This window comes from Pristis pectinata, chromosome 14 (assembly GCF_009764475.1).
Source record: "Pristis pectinata isolate sPriPec2 chromosome 14, sPriPec2.1.pri, whole genome shotgun sequence".
NCBI lineage: Eukaryota > Metazoa > Chordata > Chondrichthyes > Rhinopristiformes > Pristidae > Pristis > Pristis pectinata.
In genome coordinates, this window is record NC_067418.1 from 1,061,018 (window position 1) to 1,088,290 (window position 27,273).

Genomic DNA, 27,273 nt, shown 5'->3' on the forward strand with positions numbered 1-27,273 from the left:
TCCATTCGGCTTTGTATCTCCCACTCACCACGCTCCTCCTGCCCCTTAGACAGGAATTCCAGATACCCCCCGGTCCTGTGTGAGGGGGAGGGTGGGGCTCTTCCTGACATTGACCCAACAGCTGGGCTCTGAACTCACCGTTTTGTGCCGTTCTCTGTGATCTTACTGTGCCGTGGCCTGTGTGTGGGAGCGGTGACCAGACCTGCAGAGTCTTCGGTGTGGGGTGTCCTGAGGCTGTGGAAGGAGGTGTACCAGTGTGCTGTGATGTTCCTGTGCCCAGGGCTTGTGGCAGTGTCTGTGTGAGCGGGAGCCAGGACAGGACGTGTCGGTGGAGATCTACCCCAGCTCCCAGGCCAAGGAGACAGAGACGGAATATGCTGCCGTGGAGAGCAGGTACCCAGGGGAACCACCAGATCATTGCCCATGGGGAGCTGCCCCCAGTATCACTGACCCCACCCTGTCCCAGAGCTGACAACTCCGCACACAATGCATGAACCCAACTCACCCCGTCCCTACAGCCCTCCCTCCAGTGTCTGTGTCCCCCAGTGACTCACAGTCCTCAACCGTTTCAAACCTCATCTTTAAACCCCTCCATAGTCTCACCTTCTCCTCCATGTAACCCCCTCTGGCCCCTGCACCCCTCCCTGTAACCCCCTCTGGCCCTTGCACCTCTCTCTCTGTAACCCCCTCTGGTCCCTGTATCCCTCCCTGTTACCCCCTACGGACTCTGCACCTCTCCCTGTCTCCATGACCCCTCCGGCCCCTCCCTCTGTTACCCCCTCCGGCCCCCCCCTCTGTTACCCCCTCCGGCCCCCCCCTCTGTTACCCCCTCCCTCTGTTACCCCCTCCGGCCCCCCCCCTGTTACCCCCTCCGGCCCCCCCCTCTGTTACCCCCTCCGGCCCCCCCCTCTGTTACCCCCTCCGGCGTCCCCCTGTTACCCCCTCCGGCCCCCCCCTCTGTTACCCCCTCCGGCCCCTGCACCCACAATCATCATTCCCACTGCTCCCACACCGGTAGCCATGCCTGCAGCTGCCCAGACCCCCAGCTCTGGAACTCCCTTCCTGAACCCCATCTCTCTCTCACTCTGCTCCTCACTCATGTGTAGTCACCTGTACGGCTGCGTTTACCCCTTGGTATCGGGGGCAGGTTTGTTCCGATGATCTTGCTGTCAAGCTCCCAGGACCCCTTACATCATCACCGGCGCTTTAGAAATGCACAGTGCTGCTGCCTCCCCCGTTGACCAGGCTGATGCCTCTGTGACAGTCACAGTCCGAGGGTTGTTGTAAACCCTGGGCTCTGCCTGTGGCTGTTGCCTGTACCCTCCGAGTTACTGTGACCCCACACCAGTGCCGGGGTGGAGCAGGGAGGAGGAGCTTCACCCCACACACACAGACCCAGAGCTCGCGGTCGCTCACTGTGACGGCTTGTGTCCCGCGGTCAGAGCGAGTGGTCAGCTGGAGCCACCGGGCTCTCGTCTCGTGCGTCTGTGACCTGCCCGCACCCACCGCTTGTGCCAGGAGTCTGGCCTGGGGCTCGAACCTACGACCTTCCGACCCTGGGGTGGGGGAGCTGTGTTACCGAGCCAACAACCCAGAGTGAGCAGTAACCATGGATGGAGAGGAACAGGAGGCAGCCCTCAGTGTGTCTGCAGCTCTCCGACAACCCACTGCCTCTGGTCACTGCAGGCTGGCCGGAGAGCATTGGGTCCAGAACCGAGGGGCTTCCAGGGACAGGAGACCCCACTGTGCAGAGGGGGAGAGTGAAGGGACTCCGGGCAGAAGTGGCCTAGACGCTGGGAGAGGATTGTTGGACCCTGCACCCTCGGCTACAGGTGAGCACCAACATCTGGATAAACATCTGTTCCGGTCTCCTGGCTCCGTGTCAGGGGCTGAGGACACAAGGCAGACAAACGGTGACACGTGACCAGCCACACGGAGGAGGTCGGAGGCTGGGATCCTGTGGTAAGTGACTCATTTCACACGGCACAGTCAGTGGTGTGCCGGGATGCTCTCCACTTCCCCGGCTAACATCAGCTCCAACAGCTCTCAGTAAGCTCAACCCCATCCAGTACACTGCTCGGTCTGCTCCCTACCCACCCCCCTAACACCCCCTCCCTCCACCCCCAGCACACAGTGCAGTCTGCACCCCACCCACCCCCTCCGTCCACCCCCGGCACACAGTGGTGCAGTCTGCTCCCCACACCCACCCCCCCAACACCCCCTCCGTCCACCCCCGGCACACAGAGGCTGCGGTCGGCACCGTCTACACAATGCATCCCAGTTACTCACTCGGACAGCACCTCCCAAACCCACCACCTCTCCCACCAAGATGGCATTTGGGAACACCACCAGTTCCCCTCCAGTCACACCCTGCCCTGATGTGGGAATATCTCGCCGTTCCTTCACTGTCACTGGGTCTAAACCCTGGAACTCCCTCCCCACCAGCACCGTGGGGGCACCTTCACCCGGACTGCAGTGGGTGAAGGAGACGGCTCACTCCACCTTCTCCAGGGGCAGGTAGGGATAGGCAATAAACGCTGGCATTGCTGATGATGTCCAGATTCTGAAGAGTGAATAAACAGATAAACAGACCCTTCAGCCCCTCTGTTCCTGCCCCAACCAGTGGCCTCACCCTGTCCATCTACCCCATCTCCATCTCCTCCTGAACTCTCTCCTTGTGTTTATACTGCTTTCTCTCAGAAAGGGAGGGGGAATTATGATGCTATTAGGCAGGAACAGGAGCGTAAATTGGGAACAGATGTTCTTGGGAAAGTGCACACCGGAAATGTGGAGGTTGTTTAAGGAATACTTGCATGGAGTTCTGGATAGGTTTGTCCCATTGAGGCAGGATAAGGATGGCAGAGTGAAGGAACTGTGGTTGAGAAGAGATGTAGAATATCTGGTCAAGAGGAAGAAAGAAGCTTATCTGGGCTTTAGGAAGCATGGATCAGACAGGCCTCTGGAGAGTTACAAGGCAACCAGGAGGGAGCTTAAGAATGGACTTAGGAGAGCTAGAAGGGAGCATGAGAAGTCCTTGGCGAGCACAAGAGGGCATGGCTTTAAGGTAATGGGGGGGGGGGAGTTCAAGGGAGATTTCAGAGGGAGGTTTTTCACCCAGAGAGTGGTTGGTGCATGGAATGCGCTGCCTGGGGTGGTGGTGGAGGCTGATACGTTGGTCAAGTTCAAGAGATTGTTAGATAAGCATATGGAGGAATTTAAGATAGATGGATATGTGGGAGGAGGGGGTTAGATAGTCTTAGGTGAGGTTTGAAGGTCGGCACAACATGGTGGGCTGAAGGGCCTATATTGTGCTGTATTGTTCTATGGTTCTAGGATTAAGGAAAACCCCAAGGGGTTCTACACATATGTGAAGAATAGGAGGATGACTAGAGTGAGGGTAGGACCAATCAGGGATAAAAGAGGAAATGTGCCTGGAACTGGAAGAGGTAGGGGAGGTCCTTAATGAGTACTTTGCCTCAGTATTCACCAGTGAGAGAGACCTTGACATTTGTGAGGATGGTGTATGACAGGCTGATACGCTGGGACATGTCGACATGAGGAAGAAGGATGTGCTGGAACTTTTGAAAAACATTAGGATAGATAAGTCACCGGGGCCGGACGGGATATATCCAAGGCTATTACAGGCAGCGAGGGAAGAGATTGCTGCACCTTTGGCAATGATCATTGCATCCTCACTGGCCACAGGAGGAGTACCAGATGATTGGAGGGTGGCAAATGTTGTTCCTTTGTTCAAGAAACGGAGTAGGGATAACCCTGGGAATTACAGACCAGTGAGTCTTACTTCAGTGGTGGGCAAATTACTGGAGAAGATTCTTAGAGACAGAATTTATTGGCATTTGGAGAAGCATAGGCTGACTAGGGACAGTCAGCATGGCTTTGTGCCTCACAAGCCTGATTGAATTCTTTGAGGATGTGACAAAGCACATTGATGAAGGTAGAGCAGTGGATGTGGTGTACATGGATTTTAGTAAGGTGTTTGATAAAGTTCCTCATGGAAGGCTTATTCAGAAAGTCAGGAGCCATGGGATCCAGGGAAACTTGGCTATGTGGATTCAGAATTGGCTCACCCATAGAAGACAGAGGGTGGTGGTAGATGGAGCGTATTCTGCCTGGAGGTCGGTGACCAGTGGTGTTCCGCAGGGATCTGTTCTGGGACCCCTGCTCTTTGTGATTTTTATAAATGACTTGGATGACGATGTGGAAGGGTGGGTTAGTAATTTTGCAGATGACATGAAGGTTGGTGGTGTTGTGGATAGTGCAGAAGGTTGTTGTAGGTTACAACAGGACATTGATAGGATGCAGAGCTGGGCTGAGAAGTGGCAGATGAAGTTCAACTGGGATAAGTATGAAGTGATGCGCTTCAGGAGATTAAATTTGAAGGCAGAATACAAGGTTAATGGCAGGACTCTTAGAGTGTGGAGGAACAGAGGGATCTTGGGGTCCACGTCCATAGATCACTCAAGGTTGCTGCACAGGTCAATTGGGTTGTTAAGAAGGCGTATGGAGTGTTGGCCTTCATTAGTCGGGGTATTCAGTTCAAGAGCCGTGAGGTGATGTTGCAGCTCTATAGAACTCTGGTTAGACCACACTTGGAGGATTGTGTTCAGTTCTGGTCACCTCATTATAGGAAGGATGTGGAAGCTTTAGAGAGGGTGCAGAGGAGATTTACCAGGATGCTGCCTGGATTGGAGAGCATGTCTTATGAGGATAGGTTGTGAGCTGGGGCTTTTCTCTTTGGAGAGAAGGAGGATGAGAGGTGATTTGATAGAGGTGTACAAGATGATAAGAGGCATAGATTAAGTGGACAGTCAGAGACTTTTTCCCAGGGCGACAATGGTTAACATGAGGGGACATAATTTTAAGGTGATTGGAGGAAGGTATAAGGGGGATGTCAGGGGTAAGTTTTCTAACACAGAGAGTGGTGGGTACGTGGGACGCACTGCCGGCAGAGGTTGTGGGGGCAGGTACATCAGGGACATTTAAGAGACTCTTAGATAGACACATGAAAGATAGAGAAACGGAGGGCTATGTGGGAGGGAAGGGTTAGATAGATCTTGGAGCAGGATAAAACGTCAGCACAATGTCATGGGCCTAAGGGCCTGTACTGTGCTGTAGTGTTCTATGTTCAAGGAGTCTGTGCTCATCCCTGACCCCTCCCGTGGGAGTGAGCTCCACACTCTCCCTGCTCTCTGGAGAAAGGGGGTTCTCCTGAACTCCCCGCTGGCTTTCGTTGTGACCATCCTCCTTGTGCAGGGGAATGATAACGCCCCCGAGTACATCTGGGGCTTGACCTGTGGAACAGGCCCCACAGTTCGACCCGAGTCTGTGGTAACAGCTGCTGACAACCAGCAACGTTCCAGAGTCAAAACTGAGAACGAACAGCTGCCAGGACCGATTGTTCTGTCTGATTGTTCCTGTGTTTGTTGAATGGGAGTCAGACTCAGCTGTGAAGCCTCTATAGTCGAATAGCCTGCCAGCGCACCATCTGAGACTGAGATTTCAGCGAGTCACCACTCCTGGATGATGCATCGACTGTAGAGTCTGTGCTAGGGTCAGGGGAGATGCAGTTCGTGGTTACGGACGGAGCGTTGGTGTTCTGTGAAACGTAACATAGAACATAGAACATTACAGCACGGTACAGGCCCTTTGGCCCACAATGTTGTGCCGACATTCTAGCCTACTCTACCACCAATCTAACCCTTCCCTCACATACCACTCAATTTTTCTATCATCCATGTGCCTATGTAAGAGCTTGTTAATTGTCCCTATTGTATGTGCCTCCACCAGTACCCCTGGCAGTGTGTTCCACATACCCACTGCTCTTTGTGACCGCGACCTGCATCTCCCCGTTGCCGGTCACTTCAACTCCCCCTCCCACCCCATCACTGATACGTCAGTCCTCGGCCTCCTCCACTGCCAGGAGAATTCCAAGCACAAACTGGAGGAACAGCCCCTCATTGTCCGTCTTGGGACCTTGCAGCCTGACGGCATGAACATTGAATTCTCCCACTTTAGGTCATCCCCACCCCCGCTTCCCCACAACACCCCCCCCCCACCCCCCCCACCCCCCCCACCCTGCTTCTTCTTCCTTTTCCCAGCCTCTCTCTTTTTTTTCCCCTCTCTCTCCTTACCTTTGACCCCTGCTCTCCCCTCCTCCCCCACACCTGCCCATCACTATCTCCTACCAGCATCTACCTATCCCCACCCTGTGCCCACCCCACCTCCCCTCTTCTGTCCACCTATCACTGCTCTGCTTTTCCCTCCTATATATCGGGCTTCCCCTTTTCCTATCTCCAGTCCTGAAGAAGGGTCCTGACCCAAAACGTTGACCGCCTGCTTTTCTCCACGGATGCTGCCGGGCCTGCTGAGTTCCTCCAGCATCATCGTGTTTCTCAACCTGTTAATCTTGTTTTGCTATCACCTTGAGATACTGGAGCATAACAGTAAATTAACCCAACTTCATTAATTATGAATAAAAATAAAAAGTGCTTCACTAATTCCCCCTCTCTGTGTGTGTGCCTGCTACCAGAGACATCCACACCCGTTCAACACAGGATGAAGAGTATAAAGAGCTCGCAGTCACACTGTGTAATTTGCACACACGCTACAATCCCTGCATGGTTATTGCTGTAACACCGGCCTGTTTTAACAGAGTCAGTAATCCCTCAGGATTTAGCGGCAGAGGAGAAACAAATTGCTGCGCGTCCGACGGGGATGGAACACCAAACCCTGTCCAGGTACCACCCTGTAGCCCAGCCCTGGGACAGGCCTGAGTGTCACTCAGCTCCTGGCTTTTCTGCACTGCTGGTGATGGACTGGGGTTCTCCTCTCTGGGGTTGGTGCATCTGTTCAATCTTTCCTCTGTCATTGGTGCAACAGTTGGATCTCACTCTCTCTCTCTCTCTCTCTCTCTCTCTCTGTGATTGGTACATCTGTTGGATTCTCCTGTGATTGGTCAATCTGTTGTACTCTCCTGTGATTGGTGCATTTGTTGGATCTCATCTCTATGACTGGTACATCTGTTGGATTCTCCTGTGATTGGTGCAGATGTAATCTTCTGTGATTGGTGCATCTGTTGTAATCTCCTGATTGGTTTATTTGTTGGATCTCTCCTGTGATTGGTGCATCTGTTGGATCTTACCTCTGTGATTGGTGAACTGCCCCTAGTGTGTGGGTGAGGGGTAGGACCTGGGAGGGGGGTGGGGATGGGAGGGTTGAAGGGAATGGGGGAAAAATAAGGTTGCACAGAAGGGCATGATGGTCAGCACAGACATGATGGGCTGAAGGGCCTGAATCTGAATATTGGAGCTGAACCTTAACCTTGAGTGGTGAGAGCGATGTCAGGAAGACCGTCCTCACACCATTGGCAGGCTTGGTGGGGTCACCCCCAAGCTCTGGCCAGGCAGGAGGCCAGTGGAGACGTCAGCATTGAGTGTGAGGGTTCCTGAACTGCAAGTAGAAGGTCCAGGAAATACCCAGCAGGTCAGGCAGCATCTGTGGAGAGAGGGTGTTAACATTTGAGGTCAATGGCCTTTCATCAGAAACATTCAAACACAGAAATATAGAAAACAGGAGCAGGGCGTAGACCAATCCAACCCTTCACACCTGTTCTACCATTCAGTATGGACACAACTGGTCCAAGTTCAGTCCCCGCTCCTTCAGTGCCTTCTCCCCACATCCCTCCCTTAGAACTCCTCCACTTTAACCATCCACTGACATTGACCACAAACCCGCTGACTCCCAGTTACCTCGACTGCACCTCCTCCCACCCTAATCCTGTAGGAATCCATCCCTTTCCCTCAGGTTCTCCATCTCTGCCGCATCAGCTCTCAAGGTGAGCCCTCCCCCTGCAGGACATCCGAAGCGCCCTCCTCCTTCAGGAAACGTGGCTTCCCATCGGCTGAGGTTGGTGGACCCTCAAATCACGCTTCTGCTCTCAACCCCCCTTCCCCCTGAAACAGAGCAGGGACAGAATACCCATGGTCCTCACCTTTCACTCCACCAGCCTACATATTCAGCCCACCATCTACAACATGGTCCCATCACCAGCCACAGAGTCCTACAGCACAGCCCAGCTGATGTGGAAACATGTTTGGAAACACTATCAGCGATATCCAACAGGGCTTTGTGCATGGGAAATGCTGTCTCACTAATTTGATTGAGGTTTTTGAGGAGATAACCAGGCAGACTGACGAAGATAGGGTGGTAAGCATTGCTGCAAGGACTCTAGGGAGGCATTTGCTTCGAGAGGATGTTCTTGGGGGATGGTCCAGTGAGGCGATGTGGGTAGAACTTAGAAACAAGAAGGGGATGGTCACTTTGATGGGATTGTATTGTCGGCCCCCCAGTAGTCAGCAGGAATAAGAGGACCAGATGTTTAGGGAGATGGCAGGTAGTAGGGTAGTATTAGTGGCAGAATTTAACTCCCCTAATATTGACTGGGACACCCACAGTGTAAAAGGGTTGGGCAGAATGGGATTTGTTGAACATGTCCAAGAAAGTTTCCTTCCTTGATATATAGAGAGCCCAACCAGAGAGGGCGCGACACTGGACCTTCTCTCAGGGAACGAGATAAGTCAAGTAACTGAAGTGTCAGTCATAGAGTCACACAGCACGGAAACAAGCCCTTCGGCCCAACTGGTCCACGCCGACCAAGATTCCCATCTAAGCCAGTCCCATTTACCTGCGTTTGGCCCATATCCCTCTAAACCTTTCCTATCCATGGACCTGTCCAAGTACCTTCTAAATGTTGTTGATGTACCTGCCTCTCCCACTTCCTCTGGCAGTTCGTTCCACATACAGATCACCCTCTGTGAAAAAGTTGCCCCTCAGGTCCCAATTAAATCTCTGCCCTCCCTAAACCCGTGCCCTCTAGTTCTTGATTCCCCAGCCCTGAGTGCATTCACCCTGCCGATGCCCCTCGTGATTCGATAAGGTCACTGGAAAGGTGAAGGCAGACGGAGGGCTTTAAGGTTAGGACAGAGCAGAGGTGTCTCCAAGTGCCGTCAGTGTCCGGCCATGGTCAATGAACCCAGGGAGGGCTTCGGGAACCATCCCTTCCCCAGGGATGGTGGAGTTGGTCCCGCAGGGAATGCCAGACAGGGTGAGCTGGATAATGGGACGGTGGATGGAGCAGGTTCAAGCAGAGCAGGCACCAGCACGGAGACACACGAGACGGCTGGTGCTGGAATCTGGAATCAACACAGAGAGCTGGACGGACTCAACGGGTCAGGCAGCATCTGTGGGGGGAGACCCTGCACCACCACTGAGGGGGATGGTTTGCCATCCAGGGAGGGGGGAGATAGTGGTAGGTGTAGGTGGAACCAGACGGGGGGGGGGGGCGCGAGGGGGGAATGGAGGGATGGACGAAGGGAGAAGAGACCTGGCTGGATGGGTGAGTGACAATGGGGGAAGGCAGGGAGCAGCTGGGCTGAATGGTCTTGTCTACCCTGTTGTGGAGACTCAGGGTGTCCCAGTTGTGGAGCACAGAGCCGTCACTCAGTATCTGGGGCTGGGGTCTCCCCCTGGGTACACAACCCAGGCCCACCACCCTCCCACAGGGATCTCTGACCAAGCTCCCCCCACAGGAAGGCCTCTGGTGTGAGGATCCAACAGGTGGATCGCAGAGGGCGCTTCGTGCAGCTCTACAACCCTTCTCCTCTGGAGCCCGTGGATCTGGGCGGCTGCCTCCTTCAGCAGAGTGTGGGCGTACACCCCGTCTCGCTGTACCGCTTCCCCAGGAACACCAGGCTCCCACCACAGGACCACCTCAGGGTAAGGTGTCAGCTCCACCCCACACCTGTCACCAACCCCCGCGCCAATCCCTTCCTCCTGTCACTGTCTGTGTGCCTGTCAGTACAGTCTGCCTGTTTCTGCCTCCAAGTCTACAACCTCCACGACTCAACGTCTGACCGTCCGCCTGTTCCCTTGCTGCAAGTCTAATGCTGCTCTCTGCCTGTCTGTGTACAGTCACCACCGTCTGTTGTATGTCAGCCGCACCAGTCTGTGCAGCTGACAGTTATTGGCCCGTCCCCCCGACTCCCCTTTACCCTCCGACTCTCCCCCTCACCCTCCCCAACTCTCCCCAACTCCCCCTCACCCTCCACCTCCCCCCTCCAACTCTCCCCCTCACTCTACCCCCTCACCCTCCGACCCTCACTCTACCCCCTCACCCCACCTCTCGTTGTCTTCTGTCCAGGTGTGGGCAGCTGTTCCTGACCGCGCCGACAAGCGCGCAGCTGACACTGTGTGGAACGGGCTGTGCAGGTTCCGGAGCGGAGCGGACTGTACCACCACCCTGTGCCGATGGAACGGACAGGTAACAGAGGGGCAGTTGGAGCTGAAGCCGCCGGCACTGCTGATCCTGACTGGGGCTCTCCCTGGGCAAGGTCTCAGGCTCCTTCCCACCAACCTCGGAGCTCACACCCCGTGGGAGAACAGACCCAAGAGCAGCAGGGGGAGGGAGTCACATCGTGGGGCATTCGGGAGAAACCGTCGCACCCAGAGCGGGGAGCTCGTTCTCACAGGGACGGGTCAGGGGGAACAGTGGAGGCGCGTGTAAGGGGGCGAGGCCAAGGATGGAGGAACTCTGTGGGTCGTGCAGTGTTTGTGGAGCTAAAAGGTGGGGTCAGGACGGGACCCTGACCTGGGACGAGGGAAGAGGGAAGATTGCCAATATCTAGCAGTACGGGGAGGGGGGGCAGGGGCTGGTAGGTGATGGGTGGAACCATAGGGGAGGGGATGGGATGGGAGGGGAGACCGTGGGTTACCTGAGACTGGAACACTCAGTGTTCCCACCACTGGGCCGTGACCACCCCGGGGGAGTGTGAGGTGGGGTTCCTCTGGCAGTGGAGAAGGCCGAGGACACACAGGTTGGTGTGGGAGTGGGAAGGACATGTCAGCGGGAGTTCGAGATGGCCGTCGTGTACAGAGCAACAGGCGGTGTGAGAGACTCCCGGGGTCAGTGAGAGGGAGGGGGCCGTCACCTGCTGGAGTACAGCACACTCCGCTAGCCAGGGAGGGCACAGAGGATTCCCACTGTAACAAGAAGTGACAGAGCTGGAACTCCTCTCCAGGTCAGGCAACACCTGTGATGTGGGAGAGGGAGAGGGAGAGAGGGGGAGGGGGGGAGGCAGGAAGACTCAGAAATCTGTCGCGTGTGGAGTTGCAGAGAAAGGGGGAGGTGGAGGGACAGAGGCTGTAGACTGAGAGGGGGTGAGTGACACCAGGGCGATGGGGCTGCCTGAGGGAGGGTGGTCAATCACAACTGATCTGTCTGTGGGGCAGGTGTGAACAGGAGGTGAGTGGGAACAGGAGAGGGGCATAAAACTCAGGAACTGTGAGATGAGGCCACATGGGTGGCTGGAAACCTGGGCAACATGCTGGAAGCACCCAACAGGTCAGGCAGCATCTGTGGGGAGAGTAAAACTGAGTTAATGTTACAGCTGGATGACCTCTCGTCAGAACTGGCTGGCTCTGTGACAACACCTTGCCCTTTCAGGGATCCAGGGTGAGCTGGCCAACTGGATACAAACTTGTCTTGGTGGAAGGAGGCGGAGGGAGGTAGTGGAGGGTTGTTATTCAGATCGGAGGCCTGTGACCAGCGGTGTGCCGCAGGGATTGGTGCTGGGTCATCTGCTGTTCATCTATATTAATGACTTGGATGGGAATGCAGTTGTCGTTGTTGGTAAGTCTGCAGATGGCACCACGATCGGTGTGTGGTGAACAGTGAAGAGGGTTGTCTAAGGTTACAACAGGACCCAGATCAGCCGGGAAACTGGCCAAAGAATGGCCGATGAATTTGAACGAGTGCGAAGTTTGCATTTTGGGAATTTAAACCAGGGCAGAGCTTACACAGTGAATGGCAGGGCCCTGGGGAGTGTGGTAGAACAGAGAGACGTGGGGTACAGGTACATGGTTCCCTGAAAGTGGCGACACAGGGAAGCAGGGTGGTGAAGAAGGTGTTCGGCACACTGGCCTTCATCGGTCAGGGCACTGAGTACAGGAGCTGGGATGTCACGTTACAGCTGTACAGGACATTGGTGAGACCTGGTCACCCATCATAACAATGAAGGACATCATTAAACTTGGGGGGGAGGTGGGGGTGCAGAAAAAATTCACAAGGATGTTGCCAGGACTGGAGGGCTTGAGTTATAAAGCGAGGCTGGATGGGCTGGGACTGTTTTCTATTGAGTGTCAGAGACTGAGGGGTGACCTTATAGAAGTTTATATAATCATGAGGGGCACAGATAAGGTGGATGGTCAGTCTTTTCCCCAGGAGAGGGGAGTCTAAAACTAGGGGGCATAGGTTTAAAGTGAGGGGAAAGATTTAAAGGGGACCTGAGGGGTAACTTTTCACACAGAGGATGGTGGGTGTGTGGAACGAGCTGCCAGAGGAAGTGGGTGAGGCAGGTACATTAACAACATTCAAAAGCCACTCGGACAGGTTCATGGATGGGAAAGGTTTAGAGGGTTAAGGGCCAAATGTGGGCAAATGGGACAGGTTTAGATGGGCAGCTTGGTCGGCAGAGACAAGTCAGGCCAAAGGGCCTGTTTCCGTGCTGTGTGACTCTATGACTGTATTGAACAGAAGGTACAAGGGAATGAGCTGCAGTTGTGCAGTGACCAGAGATACTGAATGACCTGATAATGGGTGATGTGACGGGGTTCTGACGTAGACAGCAGCTGACAGGACTGTTAAATCTCTGTGTATCGCACCCTCGGCAGGAGCTTGCTCAGTACGTCCCATCGCATCGGTTCTTGGCAGCCGCAGACTACTATGCTGAGAGCGACGATGTCTCGGAAGTTTGGGTCCCTCCTGCACAGAGTACACAATGGACGTCATCAACCACCTCCTCACAGAGACAGAACCTGAGGGAGGACAAGAGGGACTCAGGCCCTGCAGCAACCAGCACTGACCTCTCGGGGTGGGTGCACAGAGCGCCAGGACTGGGTACAACAGGCAGGAACCCTGGGGAAACATAGGCGGGTGAGACCCCAAAGGGGCAAGGTCTGCAACCACGAACAACTCAGTAAAATGATGAAGAATGAGAGTATTCATCATTCCCTGACACCGACGTAATGCTTTCTAGTTACTTAGTCTTCAAAATAATCCCACACTGATCCCACTGCCCCTCCCTCTCTCCACAGCCCTGTCAGTCCCCACACTGATCCCACTGCCCCGCTCCCTCCCCACTTTGTGTCATGTTTATTAAACTCAACAGTTTATTGGCCTGATAACTTTTGGAATTACTTCTCTGCTCTCTCACTTCCAGCGTATCCTGGAACCGATTCCTGGGCAATCTCGGCCGACATTTCCCCTTCAGGAAGGTTGGATTGGGAGATCTTCCCAGTCCTTGTTCACTTCTCAGGAGGAATCACCCGTCCCCACCAGCCAGATGCCCATCCAATTCCCAAAGCCGTGTCTGGCTGTCATCTCCCTGCTGATGAAGTTGTGACCACAACCTGCCCACGGGGCAGGGCACAGACAGGTTGGGCAGGTGGTCCAGTGTGGGAAGGCAAAGAGCATCCCTTCTGCTGGGGAGGGTTAATAAGGAGAATTTGTTATATGATTAGCCATCTACTGAACATTGGGATCTGCATGGCTTGTACAGCAAGCAGTCATCAATGTGATGGGGGGAATCTGTGCTGGGGGGGTGGAATCTCTGCTGGGGGGATGGAATTTCTGCTGGGAATCTCAGGAGGAAGCCAATGTGGGTCAGGGTTAGACACCTCCCCACATTTACAAGGTGCTGGATAATCACGGGAAGAGCAGAGACCTGCAGGGCCACCGTCTAGGAGCTGGGACTGGTCTGCATGGAGACAATGGGCTGTGGCCTCTTTCTGTGCGGTACGTTCCTGTGACTGCGTGACTGAGCAGTGACCAGGCTGAGCGAGGAGACCCCGCAGGGGTCACAGGGTTGGTGATCCAGTCTGTTTCCCAGCTTCCCGAGGGATGAGGTGGAATCCTCTCCCGCTGAGGCCGTGTGCCGAGGTACAGATCCCACTGAGAGGGGATCCGCTGCCGGCCCCTCGCTTGTTCTAAACTCACAGCAGGACAGCCTGATATCACAGAGTAACACAGCAGGGAAACAGGCCCTTCGGCCCAATGCATCCATGCTGACCATGGTGCTGACCACGGTGCTGACCACGATGCCTCCCAAGCTGGTCCCATCTGCCCACGTTTGGCCCATATACCTCTGAACCTCTCCTGTCTGTGTACTGTCCAAACCAATGATAGTCTTCCCTCCTCCGGCCCAGGGACAGAAGTGACTCTGCTCGGATCCCCACTGAAGGTGAACGTCCTGAATCCAACACCTCCAGCCTTTCGGAATGGAGCTGCTTGTGGTCCCAAAGCTCGGCAGATTCCGACATCAGGAACTACGTCCAGTCCAGCCTTAGATCGCTGCCGCCAGACTCCTTACCAGGTGTGGCTGCTTCTCTTCCCTTTCTCCCATTCCCCACTCCCAATCCCACAGAGCCCGTGTTTTCCAGGAGGATCCCTTGTCCAGTGTGAGTCCCGATGGTGCTCTGTTGATCCCAGAACTCCCATCACCCTGGTGCTTCCGAACACTCCTGCCGTGTCGGTGGGAAGCTCGGTCCCCAGAGGTCCCAGTGTGATCTCAGACTGTGCCCAGACACAGCAGAACGAGTGGTGTGTCCAGAGTCGGGGCAGTGGGGAGGGGGGGTAAAGGACCGGGGTGGGGGGTGGACGGGACTGGCAAGGCGGTTATAGTGGAAGTCATGGTTGTCAGGTTGGGGTGGGCTGCTGGGGGAGGGGTGTGGGGCTTGCTTAAACCCCACCCACTCCACATCAGGGGAGGAGGGGCAGAGGACTGGAAAATGGGCTGTGGAACCCCCGGTTCAAAAGGGGTGCAAGTACAGTCCAAACTAGAGCAGTCCGCACACCTTTGCACATAGAGACAAGTTCTGAAACAATACCTGGGGAAACCACGGGAAGGGACAGGCAGCAGGGGTTGTTGAAGCCGACCTGTGAGAATGAAAGATAAGGATGTCTTTGGGTGACGGGCGATATTGTAAGTTCAGTCATAAAGGAAGCATATGTAAGGTTTGGGAAGCTGAAATCAGGCAGGGCTTTTCAGGAATATAAAGGAAGTGGGAAAGAATTTATATAAGAAATTAGCAGGGCTAAAAGGGACCATGTAATGTCCTTGGGAAGTAGGATTAAGGGTAATCCCAAGGTGTTTTATACATAAATTAGGAGCAAGAGGGTAGCTCGGGAAAGGGTGGGTCCACTCAAGGACAAAGGAGGGAGTTTATACATGGAGCCAGAGGAAGTGAGTGAGGTCCTTAATGAGTCCTGTGCGTCAGTATTCACCAAGGAGAAGGACGTGGCTGATGGTGAGATCAGGGAAGGTCTGTTGGTATTCCAGAGCATGTTAACATTAAGAAGGTGACGGTGTTGAGTGTTTTGGAAAACATTAAGGTGGATAAGTCTCCAGGGCCTGATGGGATGGGACCCATCGCAGGGTACTGAGGCAAGGGAGGAGATTGATGAAGACACAAGAGACTGCAGACGCTGGAATCTGGAGCAACAAATAACCTGCTGGAGGAACTCAGCGGGTCGGGCAGCATCTGTGGGGGTAAAGGAATTGCCAACTTGTTGGTCGAAGGGTTCCTTCCCACAGATGCCGATTGACCCACTGAGTTCCTCCAGAAGATTGTTTGTTGCAGGGGATCTTTGTATACTCTTCAGCCACTGGCGAGATGCCAGAAGACTGGAGAATTGCCCGTGTTGTTCCTCTGTTTAATGGCAACAGGGACAAAGCAGGAAATTATAGGCCGGTGAGTGTTACATCAGTTGTGGGGAAATTACTGGAGAAGGTTCCTAGGGACAGGATTTATTGGCATTTGGAAAAGTGTGGACATTAGGGACAGTCAACATGGCTCTGTGCAGGTCAGGACAGGTCTTACGAACTCCATCAATTTTTGTTGAGGAAGTGAAGACGATGACGAGGGTGGGGCAGTGGATGTGGTCTACAGGGATTTCAGGAAGGCATTTGACAAGGTCCCTCATGGCAGCTGATCCAGAAGGTTAAGGCACATGGGATCCACAGTGACGTGTTAGATCGGATTCAAAACTGGTTTGGCCATAGAAGACAGAGGGTAGTGGTGGAGGGGGGTTATTCTGGCTGGAGGTCTGTGACCAGTGGTGTTCTGCAGGGATCTGTGCTGGGACCCCTGTTGTTTGTGATGTATACAAATGATTTGGGGGAATATCTAGATGGGCTGATTATTAAGTTTGCAGACAATTGGCAGACTTGTGGACAGTGAGGAAGGTTGTCGAAGGATTCAGCAGGATCTTTGTGCCCTCCCTGGCCACAGGAGTGGTATCAGAGGACTGGAGGGTGGCAAATGTTGTTCCCTTGTTCAAGAGAGTTAATTAGGGATAATCCTGAGAATTATAGACCAGTGAATTTTACGTCAGTGGTGGGCAAACTATTGGAGAGAATTCTTAGGGACAGGATTTATGAGCATTTGGAGAAGCATAGTCTTATTAGGGATGGTCAGCAGGGCTTTGTGAGGGGCAGCTCGTGCCTCACGAGCCTAATTGAGTTTTCTGAGGAGGTGACAAAACAAATTGATGAAGGTAGAGCGGTGGATGTGGTGTATATGGATTTTAGCAAGATGTTTACCATAAGACCACAAGACATAGGAGCAGAATTAGGCCATTCAGCCCATTGAGTCTGCTCCACCATTCGATCACAGCTGATTTATTTTTCTCTCTCAACCCCATTCTGCTGCCTTCTCCCTGTAACCTTCAATGCCCTTACTAATCAAGAACCTATCAATCTCCGCTTTAAATATACCCAATGCCTTGGTCTCCACAGCCGTCTGTGGCAATGAATTCCACAGATTCACCACCCTCTGGCTGAAGAAATTCCTCCTCATCTCAGTTCTAAGGGAATGTCCTTCAATTCTGAGACTGTGCCCTCTGGTCCTAGACTCTCCCACTACTGGAAACATCCTCTCCACGTCCACTCTATCCAGACCTTTCAATATTTGGTGGGTTTCAACGAGATCCCCCCTCATCCTTCTAAACTCCAGTGAGTACAGGCCCAGAACCATCAAACCCTCCTCATACATTAACCATTTCATTCCCGGGATCATTCTTGTAAACCTCCTCTGAACCCTCTCCAACACCAGCACATCCTTCCTTAGATATGGGGCTCAAAATTGCTCACAATACTCCAAACAATACTAAACAAGATAGGAGCCCATGGTATTACAGGAAAGGTTCTAGCATAGATAAAAGATTGGCTGACTGGCAGTTCTCCCGTGTCTGCGTGGGTTTCCACCAGGTGCTCCGGTTTCCTCCCACATTCTGAAGACATACGGGTAGGTTAATTTGGGGTTTAAAATGGGCGGCGTGGACTCGTTGGGCCGGAAGGGCCTGTTACCATGCTGTAAATAAAATTAAAAAAAAATTTTTCAAAATTTAAATGTGGTCTGACCAACGCCTTATAAAGCCTCAGCATTACATCCTTGCTTTTATGTTCTAGTCCTCTCGAAATGAATGCTAACATTGCATTTGCCTTCCTTACTACTGACTCAAGTTAACCTTTAGGGAATCCTGCACTGGGACTCCCAAGTCCCTTTGTACCTCCAATTTCTGAATTCTTTCCCCATTTAGAAAATAGTCTACGCCTTTATTCCTTCTCCCAAAGTGCATGACCGTACACTTCCCTGCGCTGTGTTCCATCTGCCACTTCGTTGCCCATTCTCCCAACCTGTCCAAGTCCTTCTGCAGACTCCCTGCTTCCTCAACACTACCTGCCCCCCCACCTATCTTTGTTTCATCCACAAACTTGGCCACAAAGCCGTCAATTCTGTCATCCAAATCATTAACATATAACATGAAAAGTAGCGGACCCAACACCGACCCCTGCGGAACACCACTACTCACCGGCAGCCAACCAGAAAAGGCCCCCTTTATTCCCACTCTTTGCCTTCTTCCAGTCAGCCAATCTTCTATCCATGCTGGTACCCCTCCTATAATGCCACGGGCTCCTATCTTGTTCAGCAGCCTCATGTGCGGCACCTTGTCAAAGGCCTTCTGAAAATCCAAGTAAACATCCACTGACTCCCCTTTGTCTATCCTGCCTGTTACTTCCTCAAAGAATTCCAACAGATTTGTCAGGCAAGATTTCCACTTAAGGACACGGTGCTGATCGGCCTATTTTGTCATGTGCTTCCAAGTGCCCTGAAACCTCATCCTTAATAATGGACTCTGACATCTTACCAACCACTGAAGTCAGGCTGACTGGCCTATAATTTCCTGTCCTTTGCCTCCCTCCCTTCTTAAAGAGCGGAGTGACATTCGTGATTTTCCAGTCCTCTGGAACCATTCCTGACTCTAGTGATTCTTGAAAGATCACTACCAATGCCTCCACAATCTCTTCAGCTACCTCAGAACCCTGGGGTGTAGTCCATCTGGTCCAGGTGACTTATCCACCTTCAGACCTTTCAGCTTCCCAAGCACCTTCTCCTTAGTAATAGCGACTGCAATCACTTCAGCCCCCTGACTCTCTCGAATTTCTGGCACGTTGCTCGTGTCTTCCATAGTTTGTCCACCATGTCTTTGTTCCCCATTACTACCTCTCCAGTGTCATTTTCCAGCGGTCCGATGTCCACTCTTGCCTCTCTTTTACTCTTTATATATCTGAAAAAACTCATTATTGGCAGCTTACCTGAATATTTCATCTTTTCTCCCCTTATTGCTTTTTCAGTTGCCTTCTGTTGGTTTTTAAAAGCTTCCCAATCCTCCAGCTTCCCACTAATTTTTGCAGTACTGTATGCCCTCTCTTTTGCTTTTACACTGTCTCTGACTTCCCTTGTCAGCCACGGTTGCCTCACCCTCCCTTTAGAATGCTGCTTCTTCTTTGGGATGAACTGATCCTGTGTCTTCTGAATTACTCCCAGAAACCCCTGCCATTGCTGCTCTACCATCATCCCTGCCGGGGTCCCTTCCAATCAACTCTGGCCAGCTCCTCTCTCATGCCTCTGTAGTTACCTTTACTCAACTGTAACACCAACACATCCGATTTCAGCTTCTCCCTCTCAAACCGCAGGGTGAATTCTATCATATTATGGTCACTGCCTCTGAAGGGTTCCTTTACCTGAAGCTCCCTAATCAAATCTGGTTCATTGCACAACACCAAATCCAGAATTGCCTTTTCCCTGGTGGGCTCAACCACAAGCTGCTCTAAAAGGCCATCTTGTAGGCATTGTACAAATTCCTTCTCTTGGGATCCAGTGCCAACCTGATTTTCCCAGTCTACCTGCATATTGAAATCCCCCGTGACCAACATAACATTGCCCTTTTTACATGCCTTTTCTGTCTCCTGTTGTAATTTGTCCCCCACATCCTGGCTACAATTCAGAGGCCTGTACATAACTCCCACCACGGTCTTGTTACCCTTGCAGTTTCATAACTCTACCCACAAGGATTCTACACCTTCTGACCCTATGTCACTACTTTAAGGATTTGATTTCAGTTTTTACCAACAGAACCACCCCACCCCCTCTGCCCACCTGCCCGTCTTTTCATTAGGATGTGCATCCTTGGGTGTTAAGCTCCCAGCTGTGATCTTCTTTCAACCACGACTCTGATGCCCACAATGTCGTACCTGCCAATTTCTAACTGCGCTATAAACTCACCTACCATATTTCATATACTGCGTGTATTCAAATACAACACCTTCAGTCCTGTATTCACCACCCTTCTTCTCAAATTTGTCTCCATTTGACAAGGCTCCCCGTGGAAGGCTCATCCAGAAAGTCATGAGGCATGGGATCCATGGAAAGTTGGCTGTGTAGATTCGGAATTGGCTTGCCCACAGAAGACAGGGGGTGGTAGTAAATGGAGAGCATTCTCCCTGGAGGTCGGTGAGCAGTGCTGTTCTGCAGGGATCTGTTCTGGGACCCCTGCTCTTCGTGATTTTTATAAATGACTTGGATGAGGATGTGGAAGGGTGTGTTAGTAAGTTTGCAGATGACATGAAGGTTGCTGTAGGTTACAACAGGACATTGATAGGATGCAGAGCTGGGCTGAGAAGCGGCAGATGGAGTTCAACCCGGCAAAGTGTGAAGTGAGACACTTTGGAAGATTGAATTTGAAGGCAGAATACAAGGTTAATGGCAGGACTCTTAGCAGTGTGGAGGAGCAGAGGGATCTTGGGGTGCACGTCCGTAGATCCCTCAAGGTTGTGACGCAGGTCAATAGGGATGTTAAGGCGTATGGAGTGTTGGCCTTCATTAGTTGGGGTATTGAGTTCAAGAGCCGCGAGGTGATGTTGCAGCTCTATAGAACTCTGGTTGGACCACACAGAACATTATAGGAAGGATGTGGAAGCTTTAGAGAGGGTGCAGAGGAGATTTACCAGGATTCGAGAACGTGTCTTATTAGGAAAGGTTGAGCGAGCTACAGAGCGATAGAGAATGAGAAGTGACTTGATAGAGATGTATACGATTATGAGAGGCATAGATCGAGTGGACAGCCAGCACCTTTTCCCTAGGGCGGCAATAGCCAATACCAGTTTAAGGTGAGTGAAGGAAAGTTTAGGGGAGATGTCAGAGGTCGTTTTTTTATTATATACACAGAGAGTGGTGGGTGCCTGGAACGCACTGCCAGGGGTGGGGGTAGAGGCTGATACAATAAGGACATTTAAAAGACTCTTAGATAGGCACATGGAAGTCAGAAAAATGGAGGGTTATGAGCTTTGTAGGAGGGAAGGGCTAGATTGATGGTGGAGTAGGTTTATATAGGTCGGCTCAACATTGTGGGCCGAAGGGCCTGTACTGTGCTGTACTGTTCTATGTTCTTAAGATATAGGTTAGTTAGAAATGTGGGCAGAGAAATGGCAGATGGAGTTTAGTCCAGAAAATGTAAAAGGAAAGTACACGGGACCCTGAGGAACATTAGGTACCAGATTGATATTTCATACAAAAGACCCCTGACCATGTGTCAGCCCCTTGGAGGAACAGCCCGGAGGTTTTCCCTCGAATTCCTGGGTCTGATTCGGGACAGTCAGCACAGCTTTGTGCATGGGAAGTCGTGTCTGACAAATCTCCTGGAGTTCATCAAGGAGGTAACCAAGAGGGTAGATGAGGGTGGGGTAGTGGATGTTGTCTATATGGACTTTAGTAAGGCCTTTGACAAGGTCCCTCAGAGTCAGAGCACTGCAGCACAGAAACAGGCCCTTCAGCCCATCTAGTCCATACCAACCTGATCTTCTGCCCAGTCCCATCTACCTGAACCCGGACCATATTCCTCCAAACCCCTCCCATCCATGTACCTATCCAAACCTCTCTCAAATGTTACAATTGAACCCGCATCCACCACTTCCGCTGGCAGCTCGTTCCACACTCGCACCTCCCTCTGAGTGAAGAAGTTCCCCCTCAGATTCCCCTGAATATTTCACCTTTCACCCTAAACCTGTAACCTCTAGTTCTGGTCTCACCCAACCTGAGGCGAAAAAGCCTGCATGCATTCACCCTATCTATACCCCTCATAATTTTGTATACCTCTATAAGATCTCCCCTCATTCTCCTGCGCTCCAGGGAATAAAGTCCTAACCTATTCAACCTTTCCCTGTAACTCAGGTCCTCAAGTCCCAGCAACATCCGTGTAAATTTTCTCTGCACTCTTTCAAGCTTATTGATATCTTTCCTGTAGGTAGGTGACCAGAACTGCACACAATGCTCCAAATTCAGCCTCACCAATGTCTTGTACAACTTCAACATAACATCCCAACTCCTGCACTCAGTGCCCTGATTTATGAAGGCCAGTGTGCCAAAAGCTCCATTTACGACCCTATCTACCTGTGACGCCACTTTCAAGGAACTATGGGTCTGTATTCCCAGATCCCTTTGTTCTACCGCACACCTCACTGCCCTACCATTCACTGTGTAAGCCTTACCCTGGTTTGTCCTCCCAAAGTGCAGCACCTCCCATGTGTCTGCATTAAATTCCATCTGCTATTTCTCAGCCCATTTTCCCAGCTGGTCCAGATCACACTGCAAACTTTGATAGCCTTCCTCGCTGTCCACTACACCCCAATCTTGGTGTCATCCACAGATTTGCTGATCCAGTTTACCACATTATCATCTAAATCATTAATATAGATGCTAAACAACAACAGACCCAGCACCGATCCCTGTGACACACCACTAGTCACAGGCCTCCAGTCAGAGAGACAACCATCTACTACCACCTTCTGGCTTCTCCCGCTAAGCTAATGTTGAATCCAATTGACTGCTTCGTCCTGAATGCCAAATGACTTAACCTTCTGGACCAGCCTCCCATGTGGGACTTTGTCAAAGGCCTTGCTAAAGTGCAGGTAGACAATGTCCACCCGCCTTTCCCTCATCAACCTTCCTGGTAGCCACCTCGAAAAACTCTATAAGATTGGTTAGTCATGACCTCCCCTGCACAAAGCATGTTGACTATCCCTAATCAGGCCCTGTCTATCCAAATACTTATCTATCCTGTCCCTTAGAATGCATTCCAATAATTTACCCATGACTGACGTCAGGCTCACCGGCCTATCATTTCCCAGCTTATTCTCAGAGCCTTTCTTGAACAACATGAGCTATCCTCCAGTCCTCCGGCACCTCACCCGTGGCTAAGGATGTTTTAAGTATCTCTGCCAGGGCCCCTGCAATTTCTGCACTAGCCTCCCACAAGGTCCAATGGGACATCTTGTCAGGCCCTGGGGATTTATCCACCTTCATTCACCTCAAGACATCCAGCACCTTCTCTTCCATAATCCAGATACTGTTCGTGACCTCACTACTCTTTTGTCTCAGTTCTATAGTCTCTGTGTGTGTCTCCAGAGTAAATACGGATGCAAAAAATTCATTTGATATCTCCCCCATCTCTTTCGGCTCTACACATAGATGACCACGCTGATTTACAAGAGGACCAATTTTGTCCCTTGCTACCCTTTTGCCCTTAATATAGCTGTAGAAACCCTTGGGATTCTCCTTCACCCTGCCTGCCAGAGCAACCTCATGTTGCCTCCTAACTTCTCTCTCTTGTGTTCTCTTGCATTTATTATACTCCTCAAGCGCCTCATTTGATCCTAACTGCCTATACCTGATATACACCTCCTTTTTCTTTATCAGGGCCTCAATATCCCTCGATAACCAAGGTTCCCTAAACCTGTTAGCCTTGTCTTTTATCCTAACAGGAACATACAGATTCTGTACTCTCAATATTTCACTTTTGAAATCCTCCCACTTACCAAGCATTTCTTTGCCGGAAAACAACCTATCCCAATCCACGCCTGCCAGATCCCTTCTGATGCCATCAGAATTGGCCTTGCTCCAGTTTAGAATCTCAACCCAAGGACCAGACCTATTCTTTCCCATAATTATCTTCAAACTAATGGAATTATGATCACTAGATCCAAAGTGTTCCCCTTCACACACGTCTGTCCCCTGCCCTGTCTCGTTCCCTAAGAGGAGATCCAGTATCACGTTCTCTCTAATTGGGACCTCTACATATTGAATAAGGAAACTTTCCTGAACACATTTGACAAACTCGATCCCATCGAATCCCTTTACAGTATGGGAGTCCCAGTCACTATAGAACATTACAGCACGGTACAGGCCCTTCGGCCCACAATGTTGTGCCGACATTCTAGCCTACTCTAACACCAATCTAACCCTTCCCTCACATACCCCTCAATTTTTCTATCATCCATGTGCCTATCTAAGAGCTTGTTAATTGTCCCTGTTGTATGTGCCTCCACCAGTACCCCTGGCAGTGTGTTCCACACACCCACTGCTCTTAGTGTAAAAAACTTACCTCTGACATCCCCCCTATATCTTCCTCCAATCACCTTAAAATTATGTCCCCTCGTGTTAGCCATTGTTGACCTGGGAAGAAGTCTCTGACTGTCCACTCGATCTATGCCTCTTATCATCTTGGACACCTCTATCAACTCACCTCTCATCCTCCTTCTCTCCAAAGAGAAAAGCCCCAGCTCACTCAACCTGTCCTCATAAGACATGCTCTCCAATCCAGGCAGCATCCTGGTAAATCTCCTCTGCACCCTCTCTAAAGCTTCCACATCCTTCCTATAATGAGGCGACCAGAACTGAACACAATGCTCCAAGTGTGGTCTAACCAGGGTTTTATAGAGCTGCAACATTACCTCGTGGCTCTTGAACTCAATACCCCGACTAATGAAGGCCAACACGTTCTTAACAACCCTATCAACCTGCACGGCAACCTTGAGGGATCTTTGGACGTGGACCCCAAGATCCCTCTGTTCCTCCACACTGCTAAGAGTCCTGCTATTAACCTTGTATTCTGCCTTCAAATTCAATCTTCCAAAGTGTATCACTTCACACTTTGCCGGGTTGAACTCCATCTGCCTCTTCTCAGCCCAGCTCTGCATCCTATCAATGTCCTGTTGTAACCTACAGCAACCTTCATGTCATCTGCAAACTTACTAACCCACCCTTCCACATCCTCATCTAAGTCATTTATAAACATCACAAAGAGCAGGGGTCCCAGAACAGATCCCTGCGGAACAGCACTTATCACCGACCTCCAGGCAGAATACGCTCCATCGACAATCACCCTCTGTCTTCTATGGGCGAGCCAATTCTGAATACACACAGCCAAGCTTCCCTGGATCCCATGTCTCCCGACCTTCTGAATGAGCCTATCATGGGGAAGCTTATCAAATGCCTTACTAAAGTCCACGTACACCACATCCACTGCTCTACCTTCATCAGTGTGTTTTGTCACATCCTCAAAGAATTTAATCGGGCTCATGAGGCACGACCTGCCCCTCACAAAGCCATGCTGACTGTCCCTAATCAGCCTATGCTTCTCCAAATACCCATCAATCTTGTCCCTAAGAATCTTCTCCCGTAATTTGCCCACCACTGAAGTAAGACTCACTGGTCTGTAATTCCCAGGGTTTCCCTACTTCCTTTCTTGAACAAAGGAACAACATTTACCACCCTCCTTTATTTTTTTATGCTAAGGGTGCAGCAATCTCTTCCCTAGCTTCCCGTAATAACCTTGGATATATCCCGTCCGACCCCAGTGACTTATCTATCCTAATGTTTTACAAAAATTCCAGCACATCCTTTTTCCTCACGTCGACATGCCCTAGCATATCAGCCTGTGTACGCCACCCTCACAAACGTCAAGGTCTCTCTCACTGGTGAATTCTGAAGCAAAGTATTCATTGAGGACCTCCCCTACCTTTTCTGACTCCAGGCACATGTTTCCTCTTTTATCCCTGATTGGTCCTACCCTCACTCTAGTCATCCTCCTATTCTTCACATATGTGTAGAACTCCTTGGGGTTTTCCTTGATCCTACTTGCCAAGGCCTTCTCATGCCCCCTTCTAGCTCTCCTAAGTCCATTTTTAAGCTCCCTCCTGGCTGCCTTGTAACTCTCCAGGGCCCTATCTGATCCATGCTTCCTAAACCTCAGGTAAGCTTCTTTCTTCCTCTTCACTAGATATTCCACATCTCTTGTTAACCACAGTTCCTTCACTCTACCATCCTTTTCCTGCCTCAATGGGACAAACCTATCCAGAACCCCCTGCATGTGATCTCTAACAACCTCCACATTTCCCCGATTACATCTGCTCCCAATTTACACTCCCAAGTTCTGGCATAATAGCATCATAACTCCCCCTCCCCCAATTAAATATTTTCCCATATAGTCTGCTCATATCCCTCTCCAAGGCAAGGTCAGGGAGCTGTGACCACTGTCTCCCAACTGCTCACCCACTTGGAGATCTGACACCTGACCAAGTTCATTGCCCAGTACCAGATCCAGAATGGCCTCTCCTGTAGTCAGCCTGTCTACATAATGTGTCAGGAATCTTTCCTGGACACACCTAACAAATTCTGCCCCATCCAAACCTTTTGCACTAAGGAGGTGACAATCAATATTAGGGAGGTTGAAGTCTCCCATGACAACAACCCTGTGATTTTTGCACCTTTCCAAAATCTGCCCCCAATCTGTTCCTCAGTGTCTCTGCTGCTATTGGGGGGTCTGTAGAATACTCCCAATAGAGTGATCGCTCCCTTCCTGTTTCTGACTTCCACCCACACTGACTCAGTGGACGATCCCTCCAGGACGTCCTCCCTTTCTACAGCTGTGACTGTCCCTGATCAGCAAAGCCACTCCCCCACCTCTATTACTTCCGTCCCTGTCCCTTTTGAAACATCTAAACCCCGGAATATCCAGCAGCCATTCCTGCCCTTGTGACAACCAAGTCTCTGTAATGGCCACTACGTCACAGTTCCATGTACTGATCCACGCTCTAAGTTCATCAGCCTTGTTCCTGATACTTCTCGCATTAAAGTAGACACACTTCAGCCCATCCAACTGACTGCAATTTTGCCCTTTCAACTGCCTGTCCTCCCTCAGTCTTTCTACACTCTGCATCTACTTGTACACTGAATGCACCAACCTCTGACCTGTCACTCTGGGTTCTCATCCCCCAGCTGAACTAGTTTAAACCCTCCCCAACAGCTCTAGCAAACCTGCCTGCAAGAATATTGGTCCCCCTCCAGTTCAGGTGTAACCCGTCCCTTTTGTACAGGTCATACCTTCCCCAGAAGAGATCCCAATGATCAACAAATCTGAAACCCTGCCCCCTGCACCAACTCCTCAGCCACGCATTCATCTGCCAAATCATCCCATTCTTACCCTCACTGGCACATGGCACAGGCAGCAATCCAGAGATTTCTACCCTTGAGGTCCTGCTTTTCAGCTTCCTACCTAGTTCCCCACATTCACTTTTCAGGACCTCATCATTTTTTCTACCTATGTCGTTGGTACCAATATGTACCACGACCTCTGGCTGTTCACCCTCCCCCTTTAGAATGCTGTGGACCCGATCCGAGACGTCCCTGACCCTGGCACCCGGCAGGCAATGGGGACCCTGCACTGACCACCTGTTCCCTTTCCCTCTCCTGACGGTCACCTAAATAGCTGCATCCTGCAACTTCGGTGTGACTGCCTCCCTGAAACTCCTGTCTATCAACCTCTCAGTCTCCCGAATAATCCAAAGGTCATCCAGCTCCAGCTCCAGTTCCCTGACACGGTCTGTAAGGAGCTGCAGCCGGATGCACTTCTTGCAGGTGTAGTCATCAGGGACACTGGAGATCTCCCTGACTTCCCACATCCCACAAGGGGAGCATACCACTGCCCTGCCCGCCAGTTCACTAACTGTGCAATAAGGAAAA

The 27,273-nt window shown here is 51.5% G+C and overlaps 1 protein-coding gene across 5 annotated transcripts in view; it reads left to right on the plus strand.

Annotated features, from left to right (window-relative positions):
• LOC127577817 (lamin-A-like) overlaps nucleotides 1–27,273 on the plus strand; it is a 53,251-nt gene that overhangs the window by 23,462 nt on the left and 2,516 nt on the right. For all 5 annotated transcript variants that reach the window (XM_052029396.1, XM_052029399.1, XM_052029400.1 and 2 more), the window contains 7 exons: nucleotides 281–393; nucleotides 1,687–1,832; nucleotides 6,674–6,758; nucleotides 9,609–9,795; nucleotides 10,220–10,339; nucleotides 12,748–12,947; nucleotides 14,281–14,447. In XM_052029396.1, the coding sequence (XP_051885356.1) occupies nucleotides 281–393; nucleotides 1,687–1,832; nucleotides 6,674–6,758; nucleotides 9,609–9,795; nucleotides 10,220–10,339; nucleotides 12,748–12,947; nucleotides 14,281–14,447 (1,018 nt within the window). The remainder of the gene's footprint in view (nucleotides 1–280; nucleotides 394–1,686; nucleotides 1,833–6,673; nucleotides 6,759–9,608; nucleotides 9,796–10,219; nucleotides 10,340–12,747; nucleotides 12,948–14,280; nucleotides 14,448–27,273) is intronic.